The 27650-nt window shown below is 37.3% G+C and overlaps 2 protein-coding genes across 5 annotated transcripts in view; one reads left to right on the top strand and one right to left on the bottom strand.

The window, feature by feature from the left end:
• Positions 1-27650, top strand: part of goe (endothelin converting enzyme 1) — a 309104-nt gene that overhangs the window by 89764 nt on the left and 191690 nt on the right. The window lies entirely within an intron of this gene.
• LOC141396794 (uncharacterized) lies at positions 15001-16187 on the bottom strand. The gene is made up of 3 exons (XM_073972452.1): positions 16173-16187; positions 15344-16076; positions 15001-15275 (listed from the first exon to the last, which is right to left on the bottom strand). The coding sequence occupies exons 1-3, from the start codon at positions 16185-16187 to the stop codon at positions 15001-15003; spliced, it is 1023 nt and encodes a 340-aa protein (XP_073828553.1).

Genomic DNA, 27650 nt, shown 5'->3' with positions numbered 1-27650 from the left:
GAGTCTATGGTTGCTCCTTGGAACGAACGCACATCCAACACGCTCGATGAATGTCTTCCATCTATCACAACGTGATCAATTTGATTTCTTGTTTTCTGATCTGGAGACAGCCAGGTGCCCTTATGAATGTCGAGATGTTGAAATCTGGTGCTGCTAACTACCATGTTTTTTGCCGCTGCGAAGTCGATCAGTCTCATACCATTGTCAGATGTTTCACTGTGGAGACTGAATTTTCCGACTGTCGGGCCAAAGATATTTTCCTTTCCAATTTTGGCATTAAAATCGCTTAGAATAATTTTAATGCCATGGGCAGGACAACGGTCATATGTTTCTTCTAAGCGTTCACAAAATGTATCTTTGGTCAGTTCGTCATTGTCTTCAGTGGGAGCATGAGCGCAAATAAAGCTGATTTTGAAGAATTTTGCTTTCATTCGAATTGTAGCAAGTCTTTCATTCACTGGTGTGAAGCTGGAGACCAGGTGTTTTAACCTCAGGTCAACTACAAATCCGCAACCAAACTCATGCTTTACGTCATGGCAGCTATAATACAGTGCGTCACCTTTAGGTGTTGTTGTGACGCCTTTCCCATTCCATCGTATTTCCTGTATGGCAGTAATGTCGGCCTTGTACTTTTCAAGTACATCTGCCAATGCGTAAACTGCACCTTCTCTATAAAGAGTGCGAACATTCCAGGTGTAGATTCGCAGATCATAGTCCTTAAAAGGTTTGCGGGGGTCGTCAACTTTAGAGGGGAGGGTTACTAACTTTGCGCCCAAACCCAAGTTTTTAACGTTCTTACGGGTGAACGCGCGGCACATTTTAGCTCACTACCTTAAACGGGTGTTGAAGGCAGCTAACCCAGGTGACACCACGGGGAGGTCAGTGTCCACTTGAGATGAACGAGGGACCAAGATAAATCCTGGACTTTGCCATGTTAAAGCCGGTCAGGACCATTCCTTGGTATCTTTCATCCCCTACGTCACCCACTTCTGAGTTATGCCGTATTGACCCCCCCAACAATTATTGACAAAATAGCTTGATATCTCTGTTTGGAGATATTGTCCCATCATTTTGAGATGACATGTTTCAGTTAAATAGTCTAATATTTTGTCCTTCTAGTTCAGTTCCTTCCATGTCCATTTTGTTCATGAACTGAAAAAGTAACACAAGATGCAATTTTATACAAAAATGTTCACCGAAACTTTTATGTAGGATCGGGTAAAAGTAATAAAGGACACCAAAGTTCAAAATGTGTGCGCTGAATTTTAGTTTGTAAATTGTAAATTTCTGAAAAAAGGATAAATATCATAGAATATGTGGTCAAGTCGATTGGAACAATATTACCCTAGATATGAGTGTATTTTTCTCGAAATGACATTTAGAAATCGGTCAGAAAAAATATATGCCAATCGGCTTATTAAAATATATAGTAAAAAGTTAGAAATTTGTGCACATTTTATTAATTTTAGTGTTACAAGAATTCACTCTCGGAGTCGACCAGGAGTCGGAGCCGGAGTCGTGAAAAAAACTGGTCTGCCAAAAATACCTCGACTCCGAAACCATAGGCACAGAGCGTGTGTGTCTGACAACAAATCCTAGGGTTGTGTGGTCAACGCTCAGCGTTGGCAAGTGAATCGTTTGTTGACAAAAATAAAGAACATATGGCGGTGCACATGTAAGCGTTTAAACAACCCTTAATGTTCGTACGCGAGGCCTAGAGCGAAATAAAATAAAAATATGAAGTGTGTTGAAATCGAAAACAAATTCCACCCCAACTGTTATAAAAATAGCAATTTTTTAAGCTAATTTTTCAACTTCTAGTAGCCACAGTGGTCCTTTATACATAGGTATAAGTTTTTCCGTTGTTAGTTTTTTCTTGACATGGTTAGGTTAGGTTGAAAAGAGGGGTGATGCAGGATCACCACATGTCCATGTGGACATACACTTTAGCCATACGGAGGTCTGTTGTGCGCTCTAATTTGGGGTCAGAATGAGGTTGTGTAATTAAAGTATAAGAATTCATTAGTTAAATTCCTGATTATTTTATTGACGCTAGTCTAGGATTTCTGTTATATTGACATAGTCTCTTAATTTTTTGAGCTCGATTGTCCTTATTTGGTCGAGTCCTTGTATTATCTCGTTACTTTGTAGCTGGGTTCTCGGGTTTGTGAAGGCCTGACAATGACAGAGGTAGTGTTCCAACGTTTCGTCGTCCTCTCCGCATACTCTGTATTCACTGCTTTCTGCACAAGCTATATTTTGCTGGTGTGCCTATAGCCCCAGGTGTCCTGTAAGGATGCACGTTAGTCTACTGATGTCTCTTTTACTTAGTAAAAGTAGTTTCTTTGTTTTGTCCTCGTCTGGGTTCTCCCATAGGATTTTTGTGTTTTTTCTTCTCTTCTTTTCTCTACTCCAGATATATGTGCATCTTTTGTCCAAGCCTTTAGCTCTATACGCGTCGCTTTCAAGGGCGATTCACTTAATGATTCGTTGAACTATTTCGGTCTCCGAACTATTTGGAACGAAAAGAACGATGAAAGAGAAAGATTCCTTGAACTATATCTGTCTCGGAACTATTTGGAACTATATTAAGGATCTAGTTCATTCTGGGAAAAGGAACTAGAAAGATCGATCCGCTCCAGGAACTAGATTGTCCAACTCTAGAAAACGGGTTCCTCGAAGTTTCCCTAGTGAATAGACATATTTCCATTTTTTCCGGGTTAACGTTCAGACCTCTCGGTCTGGCCCAGTTATATGCAATTTTGAGAGCCGTTTCTCCTCTTCTACAAAGTATGTTCGGATTCTTTCCCCTCAGAAGTATTATAACGTCGTCTCCGTAGCAGACTGGGTCAATTCCTTTTTCGGTTAGGGTGCTCAAGAGACTATTTATGGTGGTAACCCACAACAGAGGTGAAAGTAGACCTCCCTGTGGCGTTCCTTGTCCAACTTTGACTCTTATTTTAACGTCGTATAGCCCGCAGCTTATCTATCTGTTGCTTAGCATGTGGTTTATCCAGTTCCTTAAGGCCCTGTCTACCTAAAACTCGTCTAAGGAGTGGATAAGTGTCTCGGTGCTTACGTTTTTGAAAGCGCCTTCGATGTCGATGCATACAGCAAGTGTGTACATTTTCATTTCGAAGGTTCTTTCTATGTGGTGTACCACCTCATGCAATGCGGTTTTCACTAGAGTTGTGCCAAAGGAACTATATGGAACTATCTAGTTCACTTCGCAGTTCCAACGGCCCACATTTTTTCTTTGAACAGACTGCGTATACTTAACATCACACGTTATATTTCATGATGTTACTCATACGTTTTGGAACTAGTACAAGGAACTAGGAACTAGATTACCCAACTCTAGTTTCCACTGATCTGCCTTTAACGTATGCATGTTGTTTGTATTTAAGCATATCGTTAGGGATTCTACTCTTTATCATGGTGTCGACCGTCCGTTCCATTGTCTTGAGTAAGAATGAAGTTAAACTTATCGGGCCATAAGATATTGATATTGCGTAGCTTGGCTTGCCAGGTTTAGGGATAAAAACTACCCTTGCCTCTTGCCAGGCTAGCGGGGTGTAAGCAAATTTTAAGCAAGCGTTGAAGATCCCGACCAGTTTGGACGCAAAAAGGCCCACTTCCCTCTGTAGTAGGGCCGGGAAGATCTGGTCTGGTCCAGCTGCTTTGTATGGTGAAAAGCTCAGGATGGCTTGTTTGACCATCGAGCTGTCGATTTTTGGTGCATCTTCTGATGTGTAACCCCACTCGGTCGACCGAGCATAGCCGTGGGGTTCGACGGGAAGTGCGTTTTCATCAGAAGGCCTAGAGTTTCTTCTGTTTTTCCCTCCTTTTTTTCATTTTCATCGACTATTTGCATCTTTTGTCCATGCCTTTAGCTCTATACGCGTCGCTTTTAAGGGCTTTGCGTTATCAAGACTCACTGTAGGTTGCTCCCTGCTCTAGATTTCACTGTCTTGGTTGTTATAGCCGTAATGGTTGCTCTACTGTCCGTAAGAATGACTTTCCTCTGTAGTAGAGCCGGGAACATCTGGTCTGGTCCAGATGCTTTGTATGGCGAAAAGCTCAAGATGGCTTGTTTGACCATCGACCTGTCGATTTTTGGTGCATCTTTTGATGTGTAACTGCACTCAGTGGATGCCTAGATGATAGCCGTGGTGTTCGACGGGAAGTGCGTTTTCATCAAAGACTTGAGTTTCTTCTGTTGTTTCCATTCTTTTTCCATTTGCATCGACCATTTGCTCGGTCTATGTATGGGTTTTGGATAGAAACTTCTTAATTTGATCGCAAAATAGCTTCCAGGAGTTTCGTTTGGCGTTTTTGTTTTATTCCTTCCTTTGTTGTATTCCTTTAATTTTGCCTGGTAGTTGTCCAAAAATTCAGCTGCTTTTCTACGTTTTGCCCTATTATAACGTCCAAGGACCTCTTTGCCCTTGTTCCGAATTTGCCCTGTCATCCAGGGTTTTTCGTAGACGGATTTCCTCTCTCGAAGGGGACAACTTTCTTCGAATAACTTGTGGCCATTTCTATTTATGTCCTCCTTACATAACATTCCTCATCTGCTTGCGATAGTCTTTCTTTTACTCGTTTTCCGAACTCAGTCCAATTTGTTTTGGATTTGTTTCGGAAGATTACCGAGTTTGGCAGTGGCCTCGCTATTTTAAATCGAATATATGTACCTATGGTCTGAGAATTCCACTCATGTACCTCGTTTATTTTCTGAACATATCGTTATGTCTAGTACTTCCTCCCTAACTCTATTAACAAAGGTTGGTGTTAAGTGTAATCAGGTCGTTAGTAAATAAGTAGTCTATAAGGGTTTGACCACTCTTGTTAGTGTTAGTACTACCCCACGAGATTTGGTGTGAGTTAGCATCGCTACCTACTAGTACTTCGTTACCTGTTTGGTTGATCTTTCTCACAAGTTGCTGCAATTCCGACGAAGGTGGTAATGTCGGGGAGTCGAACGGCAGGTATAGTGACGCTAGGTATATGTTCCCATTCCCCTGCTTCAAAAAAAAGAAAGCTTACGTTTTGTGGCATATAATACAGATCCTCGGGCGGGATCTCCGTATTTGCGTATGTTTTGTATTTTATGTTCCAAGGTTCTTGGGCTAAATGATTATGTGTATTACCTTTAGTTATTTTATCCATCAGGGCTAGCTTTGCGGTCTCGCTTCGATGGAAGTTGACCTGAATGACCTCAATCATTGGTCCCCAAGTAGGTTGGCTACTTGGGAGTCGCTGATTTCTTCTTCTGCTCCTCCCTCCTTAGTGTCTTTTGGGGATTTGACGTCCTGGTCTTCTCATCGCCCACTCTTGCCTTTCTAATCTTGAAGTAGATTGAGTTCGAGACGAAATACGCCTTGCCCTTAGTCTTGGCGAGCCCTGCAATTGAGAGATCGTCTATCCGCACCACAAGGAGAGTGCCGTCTTCTTTCTCCTCCCTGTGGAGTACCTCACTTCACTGCTAAGGTCTCATTTTGGACACCAAGGACTTCGAGTATGCGCTCCGTGTCGAGCTTGCAGCCGTACCCCTTGTCACAATGAGCCGAAACATCTAAAAAATTCAAAGAGGACCAACTAATATAGCTAGTGGATACGACATCATATCTGCTAACTTTCCAATTTAGCCGAAACTTTGCAAATCGTACATCTACACGCAGAAAAATTTATGTTAGAAATATGTTTGGATCCAAACAAATATATGTTTGGGACCGGTTGCAAACAAATATATGTTTGGATCCAAACATAATATGTTTGGGTCCAAACAAATATATGTTTGCAACATTTTGTAACATATCTCAATTTGATATGTTTGGGTAAAACATATTTTTTATGTTAGAACATTTTTTTCATGGGTGGAGAGAGGATGTTTGTCAACGAGAGTAATAACAGTGCTCTCGCGGCTGTGGAATGTTGCTTTATAATAAAGAGTTGTGTGTATTGTATAATAGAAGACGTAGAAGCGAAGAAGGGGGCTTTGATGGCATGTATGCGTCAAACTCGTGTGTTTCTTGTTTTGTTGTTGTTAACCAACGAAGAAGAAAAGAAGAAATGATATGAATTATATATTTTTTCTTTCTTCAGTGTTTTAGTTGCCTTTGTAGAGTCAAGACGGTAAAGTGAGTGAATAAATCAGTGTTTTGTGCTTTCTTAAAGAAATTTTGTTTTTAGTAAATTAAATGCCCAATACATTTTATAATTGAATCGGAAATTTGAATGGAATTATTTTATTGGACAAGGAAGAAATCGCATTTAATATTGGTAATTACATACATACTTATTTATGTATATTTGAAATATGGCATATCCATATTTATTTATTACATTACATAATCATTTGATTCTAGATGCCGATTCCCCGCTGATGATTTCAACTATGAGGACAATTTGTTTTATTTCACAACTAAGGAGAAGCGTTCAACTACGTTTCTATATATTTTTCCTTTTTAAAAGTGTGACTACAAATTATTTCAATCAGTTTTTCTTTTATTAAAGTGTGTTATGTATTTCTTTGGAATTTTGTATGTACCTATGTGTTTATTGTTCTTTTGCCTTTTAATAAAAAAACACAACATTTGTGTGTATACTATAGAGATAGACAGTGAGCTCTTACTGAGAGCAAGTGAGCACACATTTTAAAGTGTTTTACATTGAATTTTACGCTCCCTTGCTCTCAGTAAGCGCCCACTGGTTCATGTGTTTGTTTTTTTTGTGCCTTTTGGGTTTGTATTTTTTTGCACCCAAACATATAAAATGTTTGCACCCAAACATAAAATTGTTTCCACCCAAACATATCTTTGTTTGCACCCAAACATAAAATTGTTTCCACCCAAACATATCTTTGTTTGCACCCAAACATATATATCTTTGCACCCAAACATAAATATCTTTGCACCCAAACATATATATGTTTGCACCCAAACATATATTTGTTTCCACCCAAACATATATTTGTTTCCACCCAAACATATATTATGTTTGGGACTGTTGCAAACATATATATGTTTACTGCAAAATATGTTTGGGACATATGTTAGAGAGGCCGATTTTTTTTTGCGTGTAGTTCCAAATAGGTCTGTATCGAACAATTCCTTCGGAGTACCCAGAAGTCACAACGAAAACTTTTTTCCTTCTTTCCAAATCTTCGGTGGCAGCATGAAACTTTTGATCGAATACGGATTCTGCAGGTAAAACATTGCCTATGAGAACATATGATATCGGCTCGAGTAGCCCATTTAATAATCAAACAACTAAAGCGTTCTAATGTTCAGATTCCAATTTGTGTGTTGAACTAATGACCACAAAATGTTGTCTTAGGGAAAATTTATTTTTAATGTTTTGTATAGCCAGCCCAAAAAGTATGAACAAAGTAATCATTTTGATCAGCTAATGAATCTGGTTTTCACGCAGAGTCCGATAAGTTTGACTAATATCTACTAGAAAACTCTGGGGGTTTGGTTTGGTTTGGTTTATTTTATTTATTTTTTTTTCGATACATAATAGAATTCAACAAATAACTTGTGATAAAAATTCTGTCTTACTTTGGTCTAAACAAAGTTATCCTATTTTTTAAACAGTTGTGGGTGGCAAGTAAGCGGATGCTTTGTTGCCAGTGCTGCCAAAAGAGCCGCTGCTGCCAAAACCAGTGGAAGAGCTGCCACTACTACCGAAAGAACCAGAGGAACCAATGCTGCCACTGTGGCCAGCATTACCACCATCACCCAAAATACCAACAACCGACTGTTGGGGAGCAACGCCGGCATCGGTGTGTTCGGAGCTACCCTCGATTTTGTCATATTCAGCTGAAATGATTTGAAAAAAAAAAAATGATTTCTTAATTTGTTTCTAATTTGATATTATGATTCTTACACCTACCTTGAATTTGTCTTTGGGCATGTTGGGCCTCCTCTTCGGTCTTGTATTTGATGAAGAAGATTTCTGGTTTGCTGGGTACAGTGGGAGCAGGAGTGGCAATATCGCTAACTTCCAAGTTGTTGTCGTTCTTGGACAGCACATAAATGACAGTCTTTTCTTCTTTGGGTGCATATTCGGCAGACAGCTTAACATTGGCATTGCTGGAGGAGGGAGCCTTAATGAACACCACGCGATAATTCTTTTGTGGGCGTCCAATAACCAAGTGTTTGGTCATTTCCAAATTTTCATTATCTTCAGGGGCAGAAACGGTAATGAATTGTTTGTGGACCAATGGGGCTTCAAACCCTTGGCTGCCACCGTTGTTGGAACCAACGAAATTGCCAGCACCATTGGTGCCAAATGATGAGCCACTGGAACCGAAGCGGGAGCCAGAACCAAAGGAGGAACCAGAGCCTAAGGAAGAGCCAGAACCAAAGGAGGGGCCTGAGCCGAATGAAGAACCTGATGAACCAAAGCTGCTGCCTCCAAGTGAACCAGAGCCAGAACCAAAAGAACCTCTAAGGTCACCAAAGGAAGATCCTCCTGAAGAGCTGGGGAATTTGACGGATGAACCACCAAAGGTGCCCGACACACCACTACCATAGTTGTACTGTGGTTTAGCCAAGGCTACAGCAGCCAAGCAGGAAAGGACCTAGAGAACATAGCAGAATTGTAATTATTGGAAACACTCGCCGCACTCCTTCTCCTCCTTAACATCACTAATACTCACCACAAATAAACGCATTTTCTTGTGAATATTTGATGAATTAGTTTTTGTCACCTAAAATCGCAACTGCAAACTGATGCTGCACATTCTGAGCTCGCAGATTTTTATATTAAAATAATGCTAACTCGAAATTTGCTTTATTATCAAAAAATGACAAATTTGATAAGATGTTGAATACAAAACATCTGTCAATCATTCTTTGTCAGTGTGTATTCTTCCTCTCCTCCTCTTTGCTAAGGAATGCCATGGGAAGTCATAGATGTATTTTTTGTTTCTTCTCAAAGAAATTTTTCTCAATCAACATTTTATTTCATAAATTTAAAATTAAATTGTTGTGTTGCATACCTGATAAACTGGTTGAATTTGCTTTTCCCAGGCCATGTTTTTGACGTTGTTGTCTTCGTCTTCTTCTTTTTTCTATGTTTTTGGCCACACATATTTAGTGTTGCTGTTGTTAATTATGGTTTCTCACCACCGCAGCTCTTTACGGAAATATGTGTTTCCTTTAATTGTTACTGCTGAAATCACACCTTGTCTTAGAAAAATATTTCGAGATTTGATTTGGCCTTTGATGTCAACAAACCACTCCAACAGCTATAATTATTGTATTTGTATCCATATTTATTATAACATAATTAATATGAAAATATATACACATAAAGAATACATATGTAAACAATAGAAAGGTGTACGAGGTGCGCTCTTAACATTGTGCGGTTGCACAGTCGGCCACTGAAAATTAATCAGATTGAAGAGGAAAACGTAAAGGTTATTCCCCACGAATAAGTATTGCACCCAGCTTTTTCCTGAAGGGAACAACCACAGTTAAGAAATGTGTATGTATGTTCGAAGCATCGAAATCATATTCGTTGGTATGCGAGACGGCTTTGTTTCGCGTGGTTCCCGTTAGGGATTACTAACTTAAAAAAACAAAATAAGTAAAAAAGGGTTAGTAGCTAAGTATCCTCAGTCTATGGCTGTACAACAAACAATAACAGTAACAATAACTACAACATTTGATGCCAAACGAGTTCGAGTGACAAAACTATATTCAATAGAATAAATTTGAAATTTTAGAAATAAATTTGTACATACCTTAGAGTAGTGTTAAGACACTGAAAACTCGATAAACAAATATTCTGACATAATCGATTTCCCAGCAGCAACCATAAGCCTAACATTAGAAAATGAACCGAGCACGAATGATTGCATAATATTCAATGGGAAACAGTGTACAAACCAGTTTGTACATTGTTTTGGCTAATGTCACATTGGAAAATCCACAAATTCAATATCTATCGTTTAACATAATTGATTTCTCAGTATTAATGGTGAGGCGCTGTAAAATCCTAAATTAAAAACATGAATCTTCTTACATAATTGATTTCCTCGAGAGCAGTTCCATCAACAGATAACAGACAACATGGAAGCTGAACATTACAATGCTGCAATCACAACAGAAAACTACTGCATATTCCTCTGAACTTACTAAATTGAATGGGCTTCTTGTCCTGATAACATATCGGCTTATAAGAAAAGTATTACCAGCAGAATCCGCATTCTACCAGATATATTGTTCTGCTACTGAAGAAAAGAAAAAAAGTTATCCGTGCAAGGAAAGGCAGAGCCTAATTCGGTCAGAAAATGCAACAAAACACTTAAAACTGCTTAAAATGAGGGCTATACCATATTTTTTGGTGGAAAAGTGTTTAGATAACTAGGAACCCTAAGTGCCAAACTGCAGCCAATTTGAACCGAAAATTTAAAAAAATTACTCCAGACTTAAACAATCAAAAATTAGGAAGGGCAAAAATTGAAAAGATTCTCAATTCTCAATTTTAAATATTTTGAATATATTAGACAAATTTATCAACCAAATTTGCTGAATTTTGAGTTGCACGGTTCCTCGTATAAAAAAAATCCAATAAAAATTATGGACATAGGCCCGCGTCTTGATATAGACCCTATCTAACGGTTCCTCCCGATTTCCGGTATTTTGAAGATTTTACGTAAGTTTCTCTATCAAATTTGCTGAATTTTGAGCCACGGTGTTCCCAGTTGGCATATGGACATATGCCCACGTTTTGATAGAGACCCCATATAACGTTACCTCCCGATGTTCGGTATTTGGAAGATATTACCTATGTTTGTGACTTATTGGCTTAATTTTTTCATTGAGTGTTCCCAGTGGACAAATAACTTTTCTTGGTATATAATTTTCGCCAGGGCCGCGAAATTTTTCTACAGAAAATTTTGGGTATTGGTCCAAAATATACAAAAAATGTTTAAACCCTCAGCCTATGTGAATTCAAACGTTCATTTACGGACAGATGGAATGTATTTAGAACCTTTCCAGAATTTTGTGGCTTTTTTTTGAACATTTGAACTTGCCGACAAAAATGTGGATTAGGATTAAAGTTCAAAAGTGTTGCGGAGGAAGTGGATCTTATTTTGGAAATCATATATTTTCGATAGATTCGCGCCCACTAGTCATTTCATGCTTCCTTGCATACTTTTAAACCAGTATGCAAGGAAGCATGGACTTGTCCACGGAAAACCATAATATCGCTGTAAACAGGACCACAACGAACAGCATCGGTAAACATATCCAAACAAGTAAAAAAGTATCAGTCGGCTTTGCCGACTGAGATATATCCTCAGCCTATGTGGATTGAAATACTTTTTTTGAGCGTTTGAACCGACAAAAGTATGGATAGGATTAAAGCTCAAAAAATTGAGGGGACATCGATATATAGAGCTTTTTTATCACACTACACTACGAAAAACATAATATCGCTGTAAACAGGGCCACTAGGAAAACCTTCGGTAAAAATGTCCAAAGGATCCTCGAACAGACCCTTAACCATACAAAAATGTTGAACATTTGTGTGGGTGGTACCGCAAGGATTGGACATATAGGGCCCGAGTTTGAATATAAACTAAGTTTCGACAATATTTAGAGATCCAAAGTTTGGATTTGGATCCAAATCGGTTGCTACGTCTATGAGAAATCGCGCATACCATTTTAGCGAATATTTTCGAACTTTTGTGGAGGAGGTACCAGAAGGAGTGGACCTATAAGCACCACCTTCAAATTTGATATAATATTCGAAGAAATATTACAATATCCACAGTGTGGACGAGAGCAGTATTCAATCCGAGCTCTCCAACCACTACATTTGGTGCCATAGGGGTTTTTCACATATTTCGGCCTGTTTTCTCCGTCCGTCGTAATTGAGGCAGCGAATGTAAGTTGCTTCAATGATAATCAAAGTGATTCGAGAACAGGCCTTAAAATTAACTTATCAGAAATTTTGTGTGGGAGGTACCCGAAGGAGTGGACAAATATAGCCCATATTCGAACCTGTTATATATCTGGTAGATATATTAGGATGTCTAAAGTATGAACTAAATCGGTCACTCCCTTCAAAAGTTATCGTACGCACAATTTTTGCGAATATTTTTGAACTTTTTTGGGGAGGTACCCAAAGGAGTGGTACCCAAAGTTTGGACAAAATATTACGAATGCCAAATTTTGGACCGAATCGGCAGATTTGTTCGAGAGTTACCTTGCGCTCCAACCACTACAGGAACTTAGGAAATAAGGACTTGCCCTGATGGAACTTGTACCGTTGTACCGTCGTATGTCGCCAACATTACTGAGTGGTATTTTGCCACCATTGAAAAATTGTTGATGTTGCCTGGCCGGGGAATCAAACCCACGAGGCGGGCGTGCATACCAATGAACCACGGTGACACCCAACCTCATCTAATTCTGATAGAAATTTCACGATGTACAAAGTATGAACCAAATCGGTTACTTTCTTCAAGAGTTATCCTGTGCACAAATTTTCCGAACATTTTCCAACTTTTGTGGCGGAGGTACCGGAAGGAATTGACCGATATAACCCATCTTCGAACTTAAACTAAGTTTGAACAAAATATTACGAAAGCCAAATTTTGGACCAAATCGGTTGATCAGTTCCAGAGTTTTCGTTCTCCCCAGCCACTACAGACAGACGGACGGACATGGCTAAATCAACTCCAAATTGTCTGAAACGGATTTCGTCCAAACACACTTGGGCTCTAAAACCATTATTTCGATGAGGCACATTTTGCCCGTATGAAAATGTATATTCCCTCGTTGGCATAAATGCTGAGGGTATAGTTAGAGAACTTTTGTGGGAGATTTACCCGAAGTATTGGACCGATGTAAACCGTATATATATCCTCAGTATTTAGGCTAACGAGGGTTTATACACTTTGATACGATGGACCATATCCGTTTCGGACAATTTGGAGTCAATTTAGTCATTTTCGTCCGTTTGTTTGTCTGGCTGGAATGGTGTATTAAGATGGGTCATATCGATACATTACTTGCGGAACCTACCCCACAAAAGTTCAAAATTTGTCGCTAAAATTATGAGCACGATAACTCTCGAAGGTAGTTATCGATTTGTTCTATACTTTGCACATCGTAATATTTCTACCATAGATCAGGTTCGAATATGAACTATATCGAACCATTCCTTTGGGTACCTCCCACACAAATTTTCCGAAAAGTTCAGTTTAAGACCTCCTCTTGAATCGTTTTTATTTTTTTGCAACATGTTGTCTTCGGGGCACCTATTACGACGGTGTGTAACGTGGTTTTCTCGTTGGCTGGGGTAAGCTCAGTTGCGTCCAGGGTCTCCATAAGGACCCACTAAACCGTAGGAAATGAAAAGACTTATATTTTCCCTTTCCAGGGGAGTAATACGGATTTTATTGATATAAAAACTAGTTCACAATCTACTCGGGATTGAATACCATAAGAATATGCTCAATAGGTGTGTTTCGATCGTTTGCGTGAAGATGGCTGCGTGGATCGGTGCTCGGTAGTTGGGGTTCGTGAGAAGTGGGCGTTGTTCTGACAATGGTTCTTGGGAATCAGTGGTGGTTGAAGGGTTGTTGGGTATCGGGACTCGGTGATTTCGCTGGTGGCTCGTGGATATTCGGGAAACTGGTATATTAATGACGGTGTGTAGATAATTGGGATGGCGGGTTGTAGGAGATCGGTGACTTGCTACGATGTAGACGGTTCGCTGGTTATCGGGACGGCGGATTGTAACTAATGTGGATTCGGCGTTCGGCTGATGGTGCTTGGTGAGCCGATGGATTTAACGTTCGACTGTTGATGGAAAAACCCGAAGGTCCAGTGCCGAATGGAACAGATAACTCGAAAACCTTGTAGAACTGAAAACCCCGAAGGTCCAGTGGCGAATGGAACAGATGACCCGAAGGCCCTGTATAACTGAAAAATCCGAAGGTCCAGTGCCGAATGGAACAGATGACCCGAAGGCCCTGAAGAACTGAAAAACCCGAAGGTCCAGTGCCGAATGGAACAGATGAGCCCTGTAGAACTGAACAACCCGAAGGTCCAGTGCAATTTATTAGCCACCACAATTTAATGGGTAGCTTCCAAAAAGTATTCCCAACTCGGTAACACCAAGGTCGACGTTGGCGGATTTAGAGCAACCCTTAGTTCCAACCCGTGCAGCTAACTTCCTGGAGTATGAAACGATGAGAATTATTAGCCGTAGGCAGTGTCAACGAAATTCGCAAAAATACACTAGAGCGCCAGTATCAGGTAGAAATAGTTGGGTGTAGTGAAATGTAGTCAAAGCGCTGACAGTGAGGGCTCCTTTATAGTAGTTGTTGTTGTACGTACTTAATAATATTAGTTGTTGTTATATGTACGTGATAATAATGTTACGGGGCAAATCCATACTTCCTGAGAAAAATAGCCCGAAAGCTGTAAAACTGTGTAATGACTGTACGGACGCACGACAACTTTCCAACCTGATACTGCGTTCGAAGATGGTGCCTATCGGTTTAATCCTTTCTTTACTGGCCCCACAAAAATTAAAAATATTCGCTAAAATGATATGCGTGATAGATCTTAAATGGAGCAACTTATTTGGTCCAAACATTCGATCTCGTAATATTTTCTTCACTTCTTAGGGTACATCCCTTACAAAAGTTCAACATTTTTGTTTAAGTGCAGTTTAAGGTCTGTCTGAAATAGTTTTTATGACCGTTGAGGGTTATTCCGGTCGCAATTAATTTCTCCTTTCATTATTCGTCTTAATGCCATCCTTTTGATATTCTTTCAGATTTTATCATGCATTAGGTAGCTACCTTTTTTGTATTACGTTTCACCCAAAACTTTATCTTTTCCCACATAAAAATATTCTCAGCTTTATGTGTTTCTTTTATTTGGTTTATTAAAAATTCGTTTTCAGTTTCAACAAAACTTAACATTTGGACAAAAATTCTACTAATGACCCGTAAATAGTTTAAACAGTTGTGGGTGGCAAGTAGGCTGAAGCCTTGTTGCCGGTGCTGCTGCCAGAAGAGCCAGTGGTGCCAAAACCAATGCTACCCGAGGTAGAAGAACCACTGCTACCGAAAGAACCACCAGTGGAGGAAGAGGAACCAAAGGAGCCAATGCTACCACCAAAGCTGCCGCTGCCAGCATTGCCAGAATCACCCAAAATACCAACAACGGATTGTTGGGGAGCAACACCGGCGTCAGTGTGTTCGGAACTGCCTTCGATTTTGTCATATTCAGCTGAAAAGAAGACGAAATGTTTTTTGTTAAATTTGTCTTCTTATTTGAGGTTATAGTCTTAAACTTACCTTGAATTTGTCTTTGGGCATGTTGAGCCTCTTCTTCGGTCTTGTATTTGATGAAGAAGATTTCAGGTTTGCTGGGCACAGTGGGAGCTGGAGTGGCAATATCGCTAACTTCCAAATTGTTGTCGTTCTTGGACAGCACATAAATGACAGTCTTTTCTTCTTTGGGTGCATATTCGGCAGAAAGTTTGACATTGGCATTGCTGGAGGATGGAGCCTTAATGAACACAACGCGATAATTCTTTTGTGGGCGGCCAATTACCAAGTGTTTGGTCATTTCCAAGTTTTGATTGTCCTCAGGAGCGGAGACGGTAATGAATTGTTTGTGGACCAAAGGAGCCTCGAAACCGGCATGACCACCAGCTGAACCACCACTAACAGAGCCGCCACTGGAACCAAAGCTAGAACCACTGGAGCCAAATGACGAACCAGAACCGAAGGAAGGACCAGAGCTGAAAGAACCACCGGAACCAAATCCTGAACTGGAACCAAAGCCTGAACTGGAACCAAAGTTGGAACTACTGCCTCCACCCAAGGAACCAAAAGGTGAGCTACCACCAGCAATTAATCCAGAGCCGGCTGTGGGGCCACGGCTAATGGAGCTGGTGCCAAAGTTACCACCAGCAATGGAGCCCAAATTTCCACTTCCACTTGAGCTACCAAAGGTACCCGATACACCACTGCCATAGTTGTATTGGGGCTTAGCCAAGGCAACGGCAGCCAAGGAACACAGAGTCTAAAATTAGAAACAGAAACAATAAATCCATTAAATTGATGGTAATCCTTCAGGTGGGGGGATCCATGCGATTTTTTTTATTCCATTTTTTATTACCACAAATAAACGCATCTTGATTTCAGCAATAAATCGTCTTCTTCCAACAAATGTTAATTTGCAGATGTAATTCGAAACTGATGATTTAGTGTGGAATGGCCAAGTGTTTTATAGCCAACAAATATTCTGCTTTTGACCCCCTCATCGAAAAATCATAATTTGCCAACAACATTTCATCAAGAGAGAAGCAATTTTTTGGCAGATACAAATTATCCATCAAATGTCTAACCATAGTTGCTCTTTCTTTGCTGGCTGCGTTTAGATTTTTGTGTTTTTGTTGTTGCGAGGGTTTCCTCCACACTCTTTTGCTGCTTTTGTTGTAGCTATTTTAATCTCTTGTATTACCATTATTTGCTGCTTTATTAATTGACCAATTAATTTCCTCGGTAAACAAGCATTGCTAACTAAAACAAAAATCCAAGCATGTCGGGTGTTAATGTTTTCAAAATAACATACCCCGCAGTACCACAATTAGAAGAAATACATATGTATCTTGTTTAAAACGAGTATGTTTCTAATATTTTTTCTTGGATAATCTCTTTGTTTGACTTGATTTTGTCATTTTGCTTTTTTCCTTTTGTTTTTTTTCTGTTGTTTATCTAAAGGGGATTTTGTTTCTTATCTTTTGTTTCTGTCTTCCTTTAATTTCTGAAGCTGAATCATTAACTCGGGTCTTAGCTTGGGGTGAGATGTCGACAAAAATCGTATCTTTATGCACTCATAAATTAATTTGTCGTTCATTGGCCCAACATTTTTTTTTGGTTAATATGTATCTCCAAGGGATTCCATTTTATCTTTTTAATTTTGTTGTTGTATTTTTAAACATTTGTTGTTTTAATTTTTAAACATGATACTCTATTTTAACACCTCTGATTATTGTTTGATATCATTTGACCTTCGTTACATTTTATTTATTCAATTTGGATTTTTTATTTCCGTTGAAATATTTGAAATTGTATAAAAATTTCCTGGGTATTGCATAAAGTTAAAATGAAGAAAGGTTTTACTTATTTGGTGCAGTGTAGAGCGATAACACTACCATATTTGTATATACTAAATGTTAAACATTATAAAACATGGATATTTTGTTTTATATTAGTTCAGATCATAAGAAACAAACAAAGGGTAGGCATAGTACAGTGGATAGTGTGCCACATTATGGGGTCGCGGTCTCGAGCGGATGAGAAAAATTATTTCGAAGTGGTTTTCAAATATTTGTAACAAGAGGTTTATATCCCCATCCAGACGAAATCCATCCAAGGCCCTCGGACATTCTAGTAACCAACCTCGTCATCAACACCAACACATGAGGATAACACAAAATGGAGATAACGCCACCCTGAGGAAAATGACAACACTAATAAACAAAGACCCCAACAACTGTAAATTCAAGGAGGCGTTGTTTCTGGGCAACGATAGATGGCAGCCCCACCACCTAGGACAGACTACATCAGACTTAGCTAGCTAGAATAAAACAATGATTAACGAAACTTAGTCCCGGTCTATCTTAGTCCCGGTCTACACTAGAGTGAATTTCATTAAAATATTTCATGAAATTAGGTGTTCTTAGGTCGAATTCCCCACTACAGCAATTTCATGATTTTACTCTACTATGGAACTCGATCTAGAGACGCATAATTTCATGTCAAAATTTCAGTGAAATTACTCTAGTGTGGCCCGGGACTTATGGCACTGACGTTTGGCACACGAAATAGAACGCGCATTGCACAATGGAATGCACAGTTGCCACTCTTGGTAACATTCTACCAAAATTGGTAACTTTTTTATGGTTGGTAACTTCGTTTTTATTTTGGTAACTTTTTAGGACTTAAAAAATCTGTCAAATATTTGATTTCCTTTTATCATTTTCAGCATTATTCAACATTGAGAAAAAAATCATTACAGCAACGCACAGTGCGAAATATGACCAATTTAGCCGAACTTTACTAATAACTTTTAAAGTAAAGTTCGTAGATTCCTAAAATTTTGCAAAAATGTCTCTTATATTAGTGGTTAGTGTTTGGCTCAAATTGGGCCACATAGGCCCGCGGTTTCCCGTAGCGTTTATGTAACGCCGGCTGTCGTTTTTTACGTTTTACATTAATTTTTCAATCGATTTTGCTGCAAATTGGTATATTCAGTTTACAGCGGATAGAAAACTTATGTACAAAATATTTTCATTATAGGTTCGCGTTTAGGTATAGCCAACATTGAACGGTACCGGTAGATGGGACCTATTTTAAATGTTACATTTTCCAATGTATTTGTTTGTATTTTGGCATTTTATGTTCTTCGTAGAAAGAAAACCACTGTGCGAAATATTATCACCGTAAATACGCGTTTTTTGGTATAGCCCCCACAGGACGGATTCCTTCATGTTTGGTATTTTAAATGTTGAAGACAAAAATTGCATCCGATTTTGATGCAAATGTACATTTTAAGATATTAGCGAATAAACATCTTCCTCACATAAAATCTGTCAACATAGGTCCACTTCTGGATGAAGCCCCACAACCCTACACATCCATTAAAGAGTAAAATGTCGATAATTTTTTGTTTTCATTTGTATCTATAATGTTTATTGGCCTATTTAGCAGTTCTGTACCATTAATTACCATTATTATTAATAATGCCTCCCAAATCAAGTTCAGGTTGGAACTGCATTACAATTTTTAACGTGTATTGGTTAGGGTTATGACTTTTTGACATTTTTTCTCAAAAATGATTTCCTGTAGCAGGGATGAATGAACTTTTGCCTAATAATCACTACGCTATCGTTTATTCCATTGAAATATAAAAAAAGTTTACGCACAAATCGATTTTAAAAATATAATTTTTTGAAAAAATGTATGAGATGAAAAATTTTTTTTTTCAAAAATTATTTCTTGTGGCACTTTAGCACTTTATTCCTATTAAAATTGCATGAAAACAATAAGAGTTTTTTTGCATTTTTTAAAGAGTAAAATATCATAATAGTTTTTTAAAATATTAAAAAAAATAAATCATGGAATACTGACTTACCATTTGTCCCCGCCACGCTATTTTTTTAATGAATCCAAATTATATTTCTTAAAAAAAAAAATTATGAAACAAAATGGCAACTTTAAGTGCATTTTTAAGTGGCCAAACTGACGAATTCAACGAACGAATTCAATAAAAATTTAATTAATTTTATGTACTTCAAAATTCCTTAAAGTTCCACTAAACTTCCCATATTTCGCACTGTGCAACGATGTGAATATGCGCCAAAATGTTCAACGGAGTGATATGCCAGTTAGCGGTTTTGTTCACGTCGATTTTGATAGGTCCGTCTGGTTACCCTAAAATTTGTAACAATTTGTACCAATTGTTGCTGAAATTCGTCTGTTAGCACAATAAGTCAGCAAAAGAGAGACATTTTGACAGTTCTTTTACTGAGAGTTTGCAAATTCTTGCTGGACAAATTTCTTCTTGCAACCACTTGCAACTCTTCTTCTTCTTCCTGAAAATAATCAATCATCTGTATTTAATTTTTCGTTGATTTATGTTTGTGAAAATTAACAAGTTAAACAGTGTCAGTCGGCTTTGCCGACAGATATATACCCTCAGCCAATGTGAAGTGAAACTTTCACCTATGGACAGATCGAATGTATTTAAGGTCTCTTCAGAATTGAGTGGCCCTTTGCCGACCTGACTTGCCGACAAAAATGTGGATTAGGAATTAACTGCACTAATGTTGAACTTGGTGTGGTTGGCCATTTTTGAAGTTAAACTAAATTTTGACAAAATATTAGGAGATCCAAAGTTAGGACCAAATTGGTTGCCCCATTCAAGTGATATCGTCCTAGCATTTTAGTGACATTTTTAAATATTATGGAGAAGTACCGGAAGTTGAGGAGCGGTATTGCCCATGAAACTACGTTTGGATATAATATGACGAAGACCAAATGTTGTAGCAAATCGGATGAACAGTTCAAAAGTTATCGTGCTCTCCGACCGCCACATACGGTGACATATGGGTTTTTTACACCCTTCGGGCTGTTTTCCCATGAAATATGGGCTTGCCCCTAAAAAACTTTTACCGTCGTAATGAAGGTAGCGAATGCAAATCGCTTCAACAAAAATCAAAGTGATTCGAGAGCAGGACTTTAAGTGAGCTTATCCGAAATTTTGTGTGATAGGTACCAGCAGGAGTAGACAAATATAGTCCATATTCGAACCTGATCTATATCTGGTAAATATATTAGGATGTGCAAAGTATGGATTACATCGGTCACTCCCTTCAAATTTTCCGAACATTTTTGAACTTTTGTGGGGGAGGTACCTGAAGGAGTGGACCGATATGGCTTATCTTCGAACTTAAACTATTGTTTTGTTCTGAAACAAAACTGGGCAAAATCCCAACAACAAAATAAAGCGGCAACTGGGGAGCAACGCTGGAGCCAACGAAGAGAGGAAAAAAGGCACAATAGCGAAAAGCAAATAAACAAGTAAAAAAAGTATCAGTCGGATTGGCCGACAGAGATATACCCTCAGCCTGTGTATATTGAAACAATTTTTTTTTTCCAAAAAACGTATGTATTAGAGGGTTTTAAAATTGTTGAACGTATGAACCGACAAAAATGTTGATTAGATTAAAGAGCAGAAGTTTTGCGGGGGAATTACTTAAAGGAATGGATCGACATTGACTATTACGGAAGTCGATCTCCAGCCACTACATATGGTGCCATAGGGGGTTTTACTCCCTTCGGGCTGTCTGCTTAAAAAGTGTGGTTTGCCCCTGAAAAAACTTTTACCATCATAATTAAGGCAGCGAATGCAAGTTGCTTCAACAAATATAAAAGTGATTCGATAGCAGGTCTTAAAGTGAACTTATCCGAAATTTTGTTTGGGAGGTACTGGATGAAGTGGACAAATATAGTTCATATTTGAACCTGATCTATATCTGGTAGATATATTAAGATGTGTAAAGTATGGACCAATTCGGCCACTCCCTTCAAAAGTTACCGTTCGAACAATTTTTCCGAACATTTTTGAAATTTTGTGGGGGAGGTACCTGAAGCAGTGGACCGATATGGCTTATGTTCCAACTTAAACTATGTTTGGACAAAATATTACAAAGGCCAAATTTTGGACCCAATCAGCAGATCCGTTGGAGAGTTATCTTGCGCTCTAACCACCTCACACGGTGTCATAGGGGTTTTGTGAAACTTTCAGGCTATTTTCTCAAGAAGTTTGGACTTGCCCCTGATAAAACTTGTACCGTCGTATGGGGGGCAGTGAATACAAGTTGCTAAAATAAAAATCAAAGCGATTCGAGAACAGGTCCTAAACTGAACTTATCCGAAATTTTGTGTGGGAGGTGCCCGAAGGAGTAGACCTATTGAGTCCATATTGGAACCTCATCTAAGTCTGGTACATATTTCACAATGGGCAAAGTATAAACCAAATCGGTTACCCCCTTCAAAAGTTATCGTGCGCACAAATTTTCCGAACATTTTCGAACATTAGTGGGGGAGGTACCGGAAGGAGTGGACCGATATAGTCCATCTTCGAACTTAAACTAAGTTTGGGCAAAATATTACAAAAGCCAAAATTTGAACCGAATCGGTTCATCCGTTCGAGAGTTATCGCACGCTCCAGCCAGCAGGACAGACAGACAGACAGACAGACAGACAGACAGACGGACGGACATGACTAGATCGACTCCAAATTGTCTGAAACACATTTCGTCCAAACATACTTGGGGTCTAAAACCATTATTTCGATGAGGCACATTTTCATCGTATCAAAGTGTATATATCCTCCTTGGCCTAAAGGCTGAGGGTATAAAAAGGAATAAAAACACTTTTTTTATTCCCGAAGAAAGAAACACTTTCCTTTTATTATATGCAATTCCGAAAATGTTTATATTTATATAAAATTCAAAGTTATTTTAAATTAATCGAATTATTAATTTACAAAAAGCAATAGCGCCAAATATAATTACGGGCTCGAACAATGATAACTCAACAATATTTAATAATTTTTAATCAAAAAGCGTCGGCGCGCATTTACAAGCAAAATTCAACTATACTTGTAACTAAATTTACAACAACAAAAATATTAGTGACATCTTCAAAAGGTGTTGAGATATAAACAAGTAGGTCCTTTTACACTGGGTTACCAGATCGGTTCCGCCGCCGCTCATCCGAAATTAACGGCGCTTCACGAACGTGGACAACTATATTTGGACAAAATATTACGAAGGCCAAATTTTGGACCGAATCGGCTAATGCTTTCGATAGTTATCTTGAGCTCCAACCACTACACACGGTGTCATAGGGGCTTTTTGTATCTTTCAGGCTATTTTCTCAGGAAGTATGGACTTGCCCCTGATGAAACTTGTTCCGTCTTCTGGGGGGCAGTGAATACAAGTTGCAACAAAAATCAAAGAGATTCGAGAACAGGTCCTAAACTGAACTTTTCCGAAATTTTGTGTGGGAGGTACCCGAAGGAGTGGACCGATTGAGTCCACACTAGAGTATGGGCCAAATCGGTTATTTCCTTCAAGAGTTATCGTGCGCGAACTTTTGTGGTGGTTATCGTGCGCGAATTTTTGTGGTGGAGGTACCGGAAGGAGTGGACCGATATAACCCATCTTCGAACTTAAACTAAGTTTGAACATAATATTACGAAAGCCATTACGGACGAACATGGCTAAATCAACTTTAAATTGTCTGAAACACATTTCGTCCAAACATACTTGGGGTCTAAATCCATTATTTCGATGAGGCACATTTTGCCCGTATGAAAGTGTATATGACAAATAACAAAAATCCTTTGCAATTCCATTTAAAAAAAATTAAAAAAATTTTTCGCGAGCACATTTACTATTTTTGGTATAGATATAAAGGAAACAAAATCTGGTTTCAAATCTGCTCGCGTTCACAAAATTGGTCGATGCGCGCAAAAGTTATAGCGGTTTTTATCCTCTTATAAAGAAAAAATATTTTAAATTTTTTTTGTATTTTTTGTATTGAGAAAATGTAATCATATATCAGTAACATCATTTGATATCCATCCGTAGATGCACCAAAATTTCCAAAATGTGTTTTAATTTTCGCGGCAAACCAAAAAAAAAAGATTATAAAAATCTGGCAATAAATTCAAATTATACTAACTCAAGGTCCGTATAAACCTCTAAAAACTAAATTAAAAATACGTACAGAAACTAGACAACGCGTAAAAAAATGTGAAACCAAAATTGGCTTTATAAATTGCATATTATAACAACAACAAAAGAGAAACAACTCATTGTTGGAAAATATTGTTACAAATATATATTTTGGTTTGTTTCGAAAAATTAGAAAAAATAAAACTATTACGCTAAAATCTAATACATAAATTAAAGTATACTGCTAAAACTTGTTCAAAATATATGGTTTACCATCGTGAAAGCTTAACTGCTTACTGTCATTACTTATAAGGATAGGAAATTAAGAGTAATATTGAAATTACAATCATTTAAAAGATATGAAAATTAAAAAGCCTGTGACTCTCGAATTAGTTAAAGTCGGTTGATGCGCATCCGATTTTGGATAAAGCGAATCAATCTCTTTCAATATTTATGCAGGTGCATCATGCTCTGCAAAAAACCTTAAAGTTGGTAAAAGTCGCGCAAAGTGCATACGATTTTGATGCGCATCCGGTTTCATCAGCGCCCATCAAAAATACGTCAATATACACCTATTTCAAATAGATTATCAAAAACCGCGGATGTGCCTCCACATTCAATTTTTGGCGAAATACCCATATTATTCGCGTATCTCTGTTTTTCTATGACACGTGTTTTTGCAAATATTATAATCGCGAGTAAAGGATTCCATTTATGTAAAATTTTTTAAAGAAAATCGCGGTTTAGTACGCGTATTTGTCAAAATATATTTTTGCTGATTTTCCGATTTTCAAGGTATCTATATCCGCGGTTTTAGTAGATGAATGATGAATTGAATGACAGTTGTGTTGGGTAAAAATGAATAAATCCACAACAATTTAATTTTATAAAAAATTTAATGTTTATTTTTCAAAAGACAAATTAGAACTAACTAGAAAAATGAAAATTATTTTGTTTGTCACAAAATACATAAATTATGAAAATCAATGCTAAGTTGATAATAGAAAATTACAAAGCCAAAGGCAACTTGATGAAATAAAAATAATATTTGTAAAGTAAATAATAATTGAGTATTTTCAAGCCGCCACAGTATGCATCATTGGAAAGGTGAGATTTTTTACCAAAACCACCTTTAATGCCCTACACGTAGTGGTGTAGGGCATAAAAAACTTCATAAAGCTCATAAAAATGAATTTATTTAAAAAATGTTCGATTGCGTAAAAAGGCTGTAATTCATACGTTTATTGAAATAGCTTACGTTGTGTAAACGATACGGTAATTTATTAAAACATTTCTTAAATGTATTAAAACGTTTTCGACTTTTAGTTTCTAAAACTCCTGTCAATCCCTTTTGAAGTCATAGGGTATTGGTTGCTACCTGCAAAAGACCTGAGAGTCAGACGCCTACCAGTCGATCCCTTAATGAAAGGTGGAGAAATTTTTTATTTTGCTCCGCGGATGGTATTTCATTATCTTTCCGTTACATACATATGTATATGGAGTAGGGCTTTCCTCCACTCACCATGTGCAGAGTCAATCACATATACACGGATATCGATTATTTCATAAATATCCCTGATTTCTTACTCACCCTGATATATTGCTCAAATGTATTAAATCTTTGATTAAATTCAATCAATGATTAAAACGACATCACCAATTGCAACTTCCTCATAGCTAAGTAAAAAAAAACTAGTTGTAAAGAATACTGAATGAATTTTAATTCACAAAAAATTTGCGTTAATTGTTGGTTTCGATTAATCAAACCGATAATTTGTTTATATTCTTCGTGATTAGTTCTATTGAAAACATATGATATTGATATTGGATGATATTGTTCTTGGATAAGAAGTAGACCCGCAACATTCGGTATTATGTACTTATAATAATGTTCTCAGTACATAATACACTTCAAACGTAATTGCGAAAATATTAAAAAATAATCAATGAATTCGAAGTTACCATTCGCGGTCTTATTAAAATTGAAATTAAACTATGCATTTTATAAAACAAATAATTTAATTTTTTTAGATAAATTATCTCTCAAATATCTTAAGATGTAATACTAATACAAATGAATCTTCCCATTGTCTCTTTGTGTTGATGTTTTGATTGTATATCATTTCATGTCAGAAAACGATAATAAATTTGCATTAAATTCTCATAAATTTATATTTTTTATATGATCGCGTATTTTATTTCTCTTTTCTTTTACCTGTTTAGATATATTGTTAGATTTTTTTTTGTTTCTCAAAGAAGTGCATTGAATTTATGCAAATGTTTCCATCAAACACTAAAACGGAACTATAGCCCAACAGCATAGATGGATGAATTAATTAATATCATTTCGGTGTACAACAAGAAAACTTTAAAACTTTGACAATTTAACAATGGCATCAAAATCGATAAATTTTTAAGATGAAAAAGACAAAACATTTATTACTTTCCACCACCCCCTATCAGTCACCAAACGGTGGAAAATTGATGTCTATTGCTTTGAAAATGATTAACGATGCATTCAAAATCGCACCACGGTGCAAGCTATTAATGCCATTTTCGGTGAAACCATATTTTAGCAGTAAAATATTGTGCTTAAATTACCATTTAATTTATAGCAGAAAATATGATTAAAAAACAAAGCATTACTGAATAGTGTGTTTAAAGAAAAATACAATATCGTGGAAATAAAAGAGGTTTAAGTGTCACACATGTTTTGTTGCTTCCTTTTCTTTGGTGTTCGATAATTTGCAAGGGGTTAGTTGCAAACAAAAAAATGATGAATTTGATTTTAATAAAAACTTTTGTCAGGTCATGTCACCAAAAATATTTTATTATATTTTAGTTTTTATTTTATTGATTAAGTAGATGATTATCAAATTACATAATTCAATAAGTCGTAGGGGTCGTTTTTTGTATTTTTGCAGAAGATCATCAATTGACACCGTGGGATTGAGGTTAATATTTTGATGTCAACATGAATGAAATATGCAGAACATATAAATACAGATAATACAATAATTGTAAGGTGTGGACAGAACTGGTGAAGAAGCATTTAAATAAATTATGCACACTGTACACTGTATAACAAAAATTTTAAATATATATGCCCATATGATCTATTTATTCAACCGCAATGGAAGATGAAATTTTCTAAAATTCTGACCATGGAAGATCAGACTGCAAATTATGCAAGTACATAAACCGACCGACAGTTAGTGTTGGATTTACAGTGGATCCAAGCGAAAGTCGCACACCTAATGAAATTATTATTTAATTGAATTATATCTCAGACACAAAAAGAGCTATTAAGAAACTAATTACGCAGCTTCAGATACCATTCGGTCGACAATTTAAAACCACCAAATAACAAAACAATGAACCACGTTTACATTACTGAAGCAAAATAAATAAACACTGTGCAACATTTTTAAGGTGAACTGCGGATTTTTTGAAAGTACAGACCCAAACGACAAGAAACCCTAGTTGGTTTTGTTGTGTCAGATCCAGCTCGGATTTTATGGCCCCATCTAAATATTGAGTTTTTAAAGAAATTCGGGGCTGTATCTCTGAAACCAATGCGAATCTTCTTCTGGCCTCTGAAGCAAATTTGTAGATAAGGATAAGAATAACATATTTGGAGGAATAATGAACTCGAAAAAATACATTTATTGCCTCAAATTTCAAAATATATGCAAAAATGCCACAATTTTTATACATTTCGCTCCGTATCTCCAAAACCGTTAATTTTTTCTGAATATTTTCTTTTGGAAAAATATTCCCCGGAATGTAATACACAACTCTTGTCATTGTTGTAAAATGCCTCTATGCCGTTATTTTCAGTACATTTTTCAACGACGATTTAATAAAAATGTCAATCATGTAGTGAAATCCGAAATGCGAGAATAAACTGTTGGTGTGAACTGTGTTTGAAATACGTGTTGTAAAAGATATGATGCAAAATACCGCTGAAACAACATGAAGTAAACATTTTAGAGTTTCAGAATGTATTAAAGAATTGTTGAGAACTTTAGTTGGCAGATTTTAGCAAAGGTTACTTGGTTCAACTCCCAATAGTTTAGCCGGTACTGACCAGAATTTCAGCAATTATGTAAAATGTTCTATATTTCATGGATTTTGATGCCCTAGATGGAGTTTTTCTAAAAAGATAATTTCTACTAGTTTAGGGCTACAATATTGCTAAAGACAGTAAGGCCAAATTCCTATTCGTTTCTGAGATAAAGGCCTGATATATGCAAAAAAGTGTAGATTTAGCCCGGTTTAGATGAGGCCATAAAATCCGAACTGTATTTGACAGGACAAAACCCTAGTATGGTTTTTGTAGT

The sequence above is a fragment of the Musca autumnalis genome, unplaced genomic scaffold, assembly GCF_047663935.1.
Source record: "Musca autumnalis isolate F117 unplaced genomic scaffold, ASM4766393v1 scaffold_3, whole genome shotgun sequence".
Taxonomy (NCBI): Eukaryota; Metazoa; Arthropoda; class Insecta; order Diptera; family Muscidae; genus Musca; species Musca autumnalis.
The sequence above is the reverse complement of the archived record's forward strand: the minus strand, read 5'-3'. Positions and strand labels throughout refer to the sequence as shown.

What these genes read in the sequence shown, in the direction of transcription:
- LOC141396794 (XM_073972452.1), bottom strand. An exon ending in TGCCCAAAGACAAATTCAAG is followed by an intron (nt 15,276 to 15,343) that starts GTAAGTTTAAGA and finishes TCTTCTTTTCAG; the next exon opens with CTGAATATGACAAAATCGAA.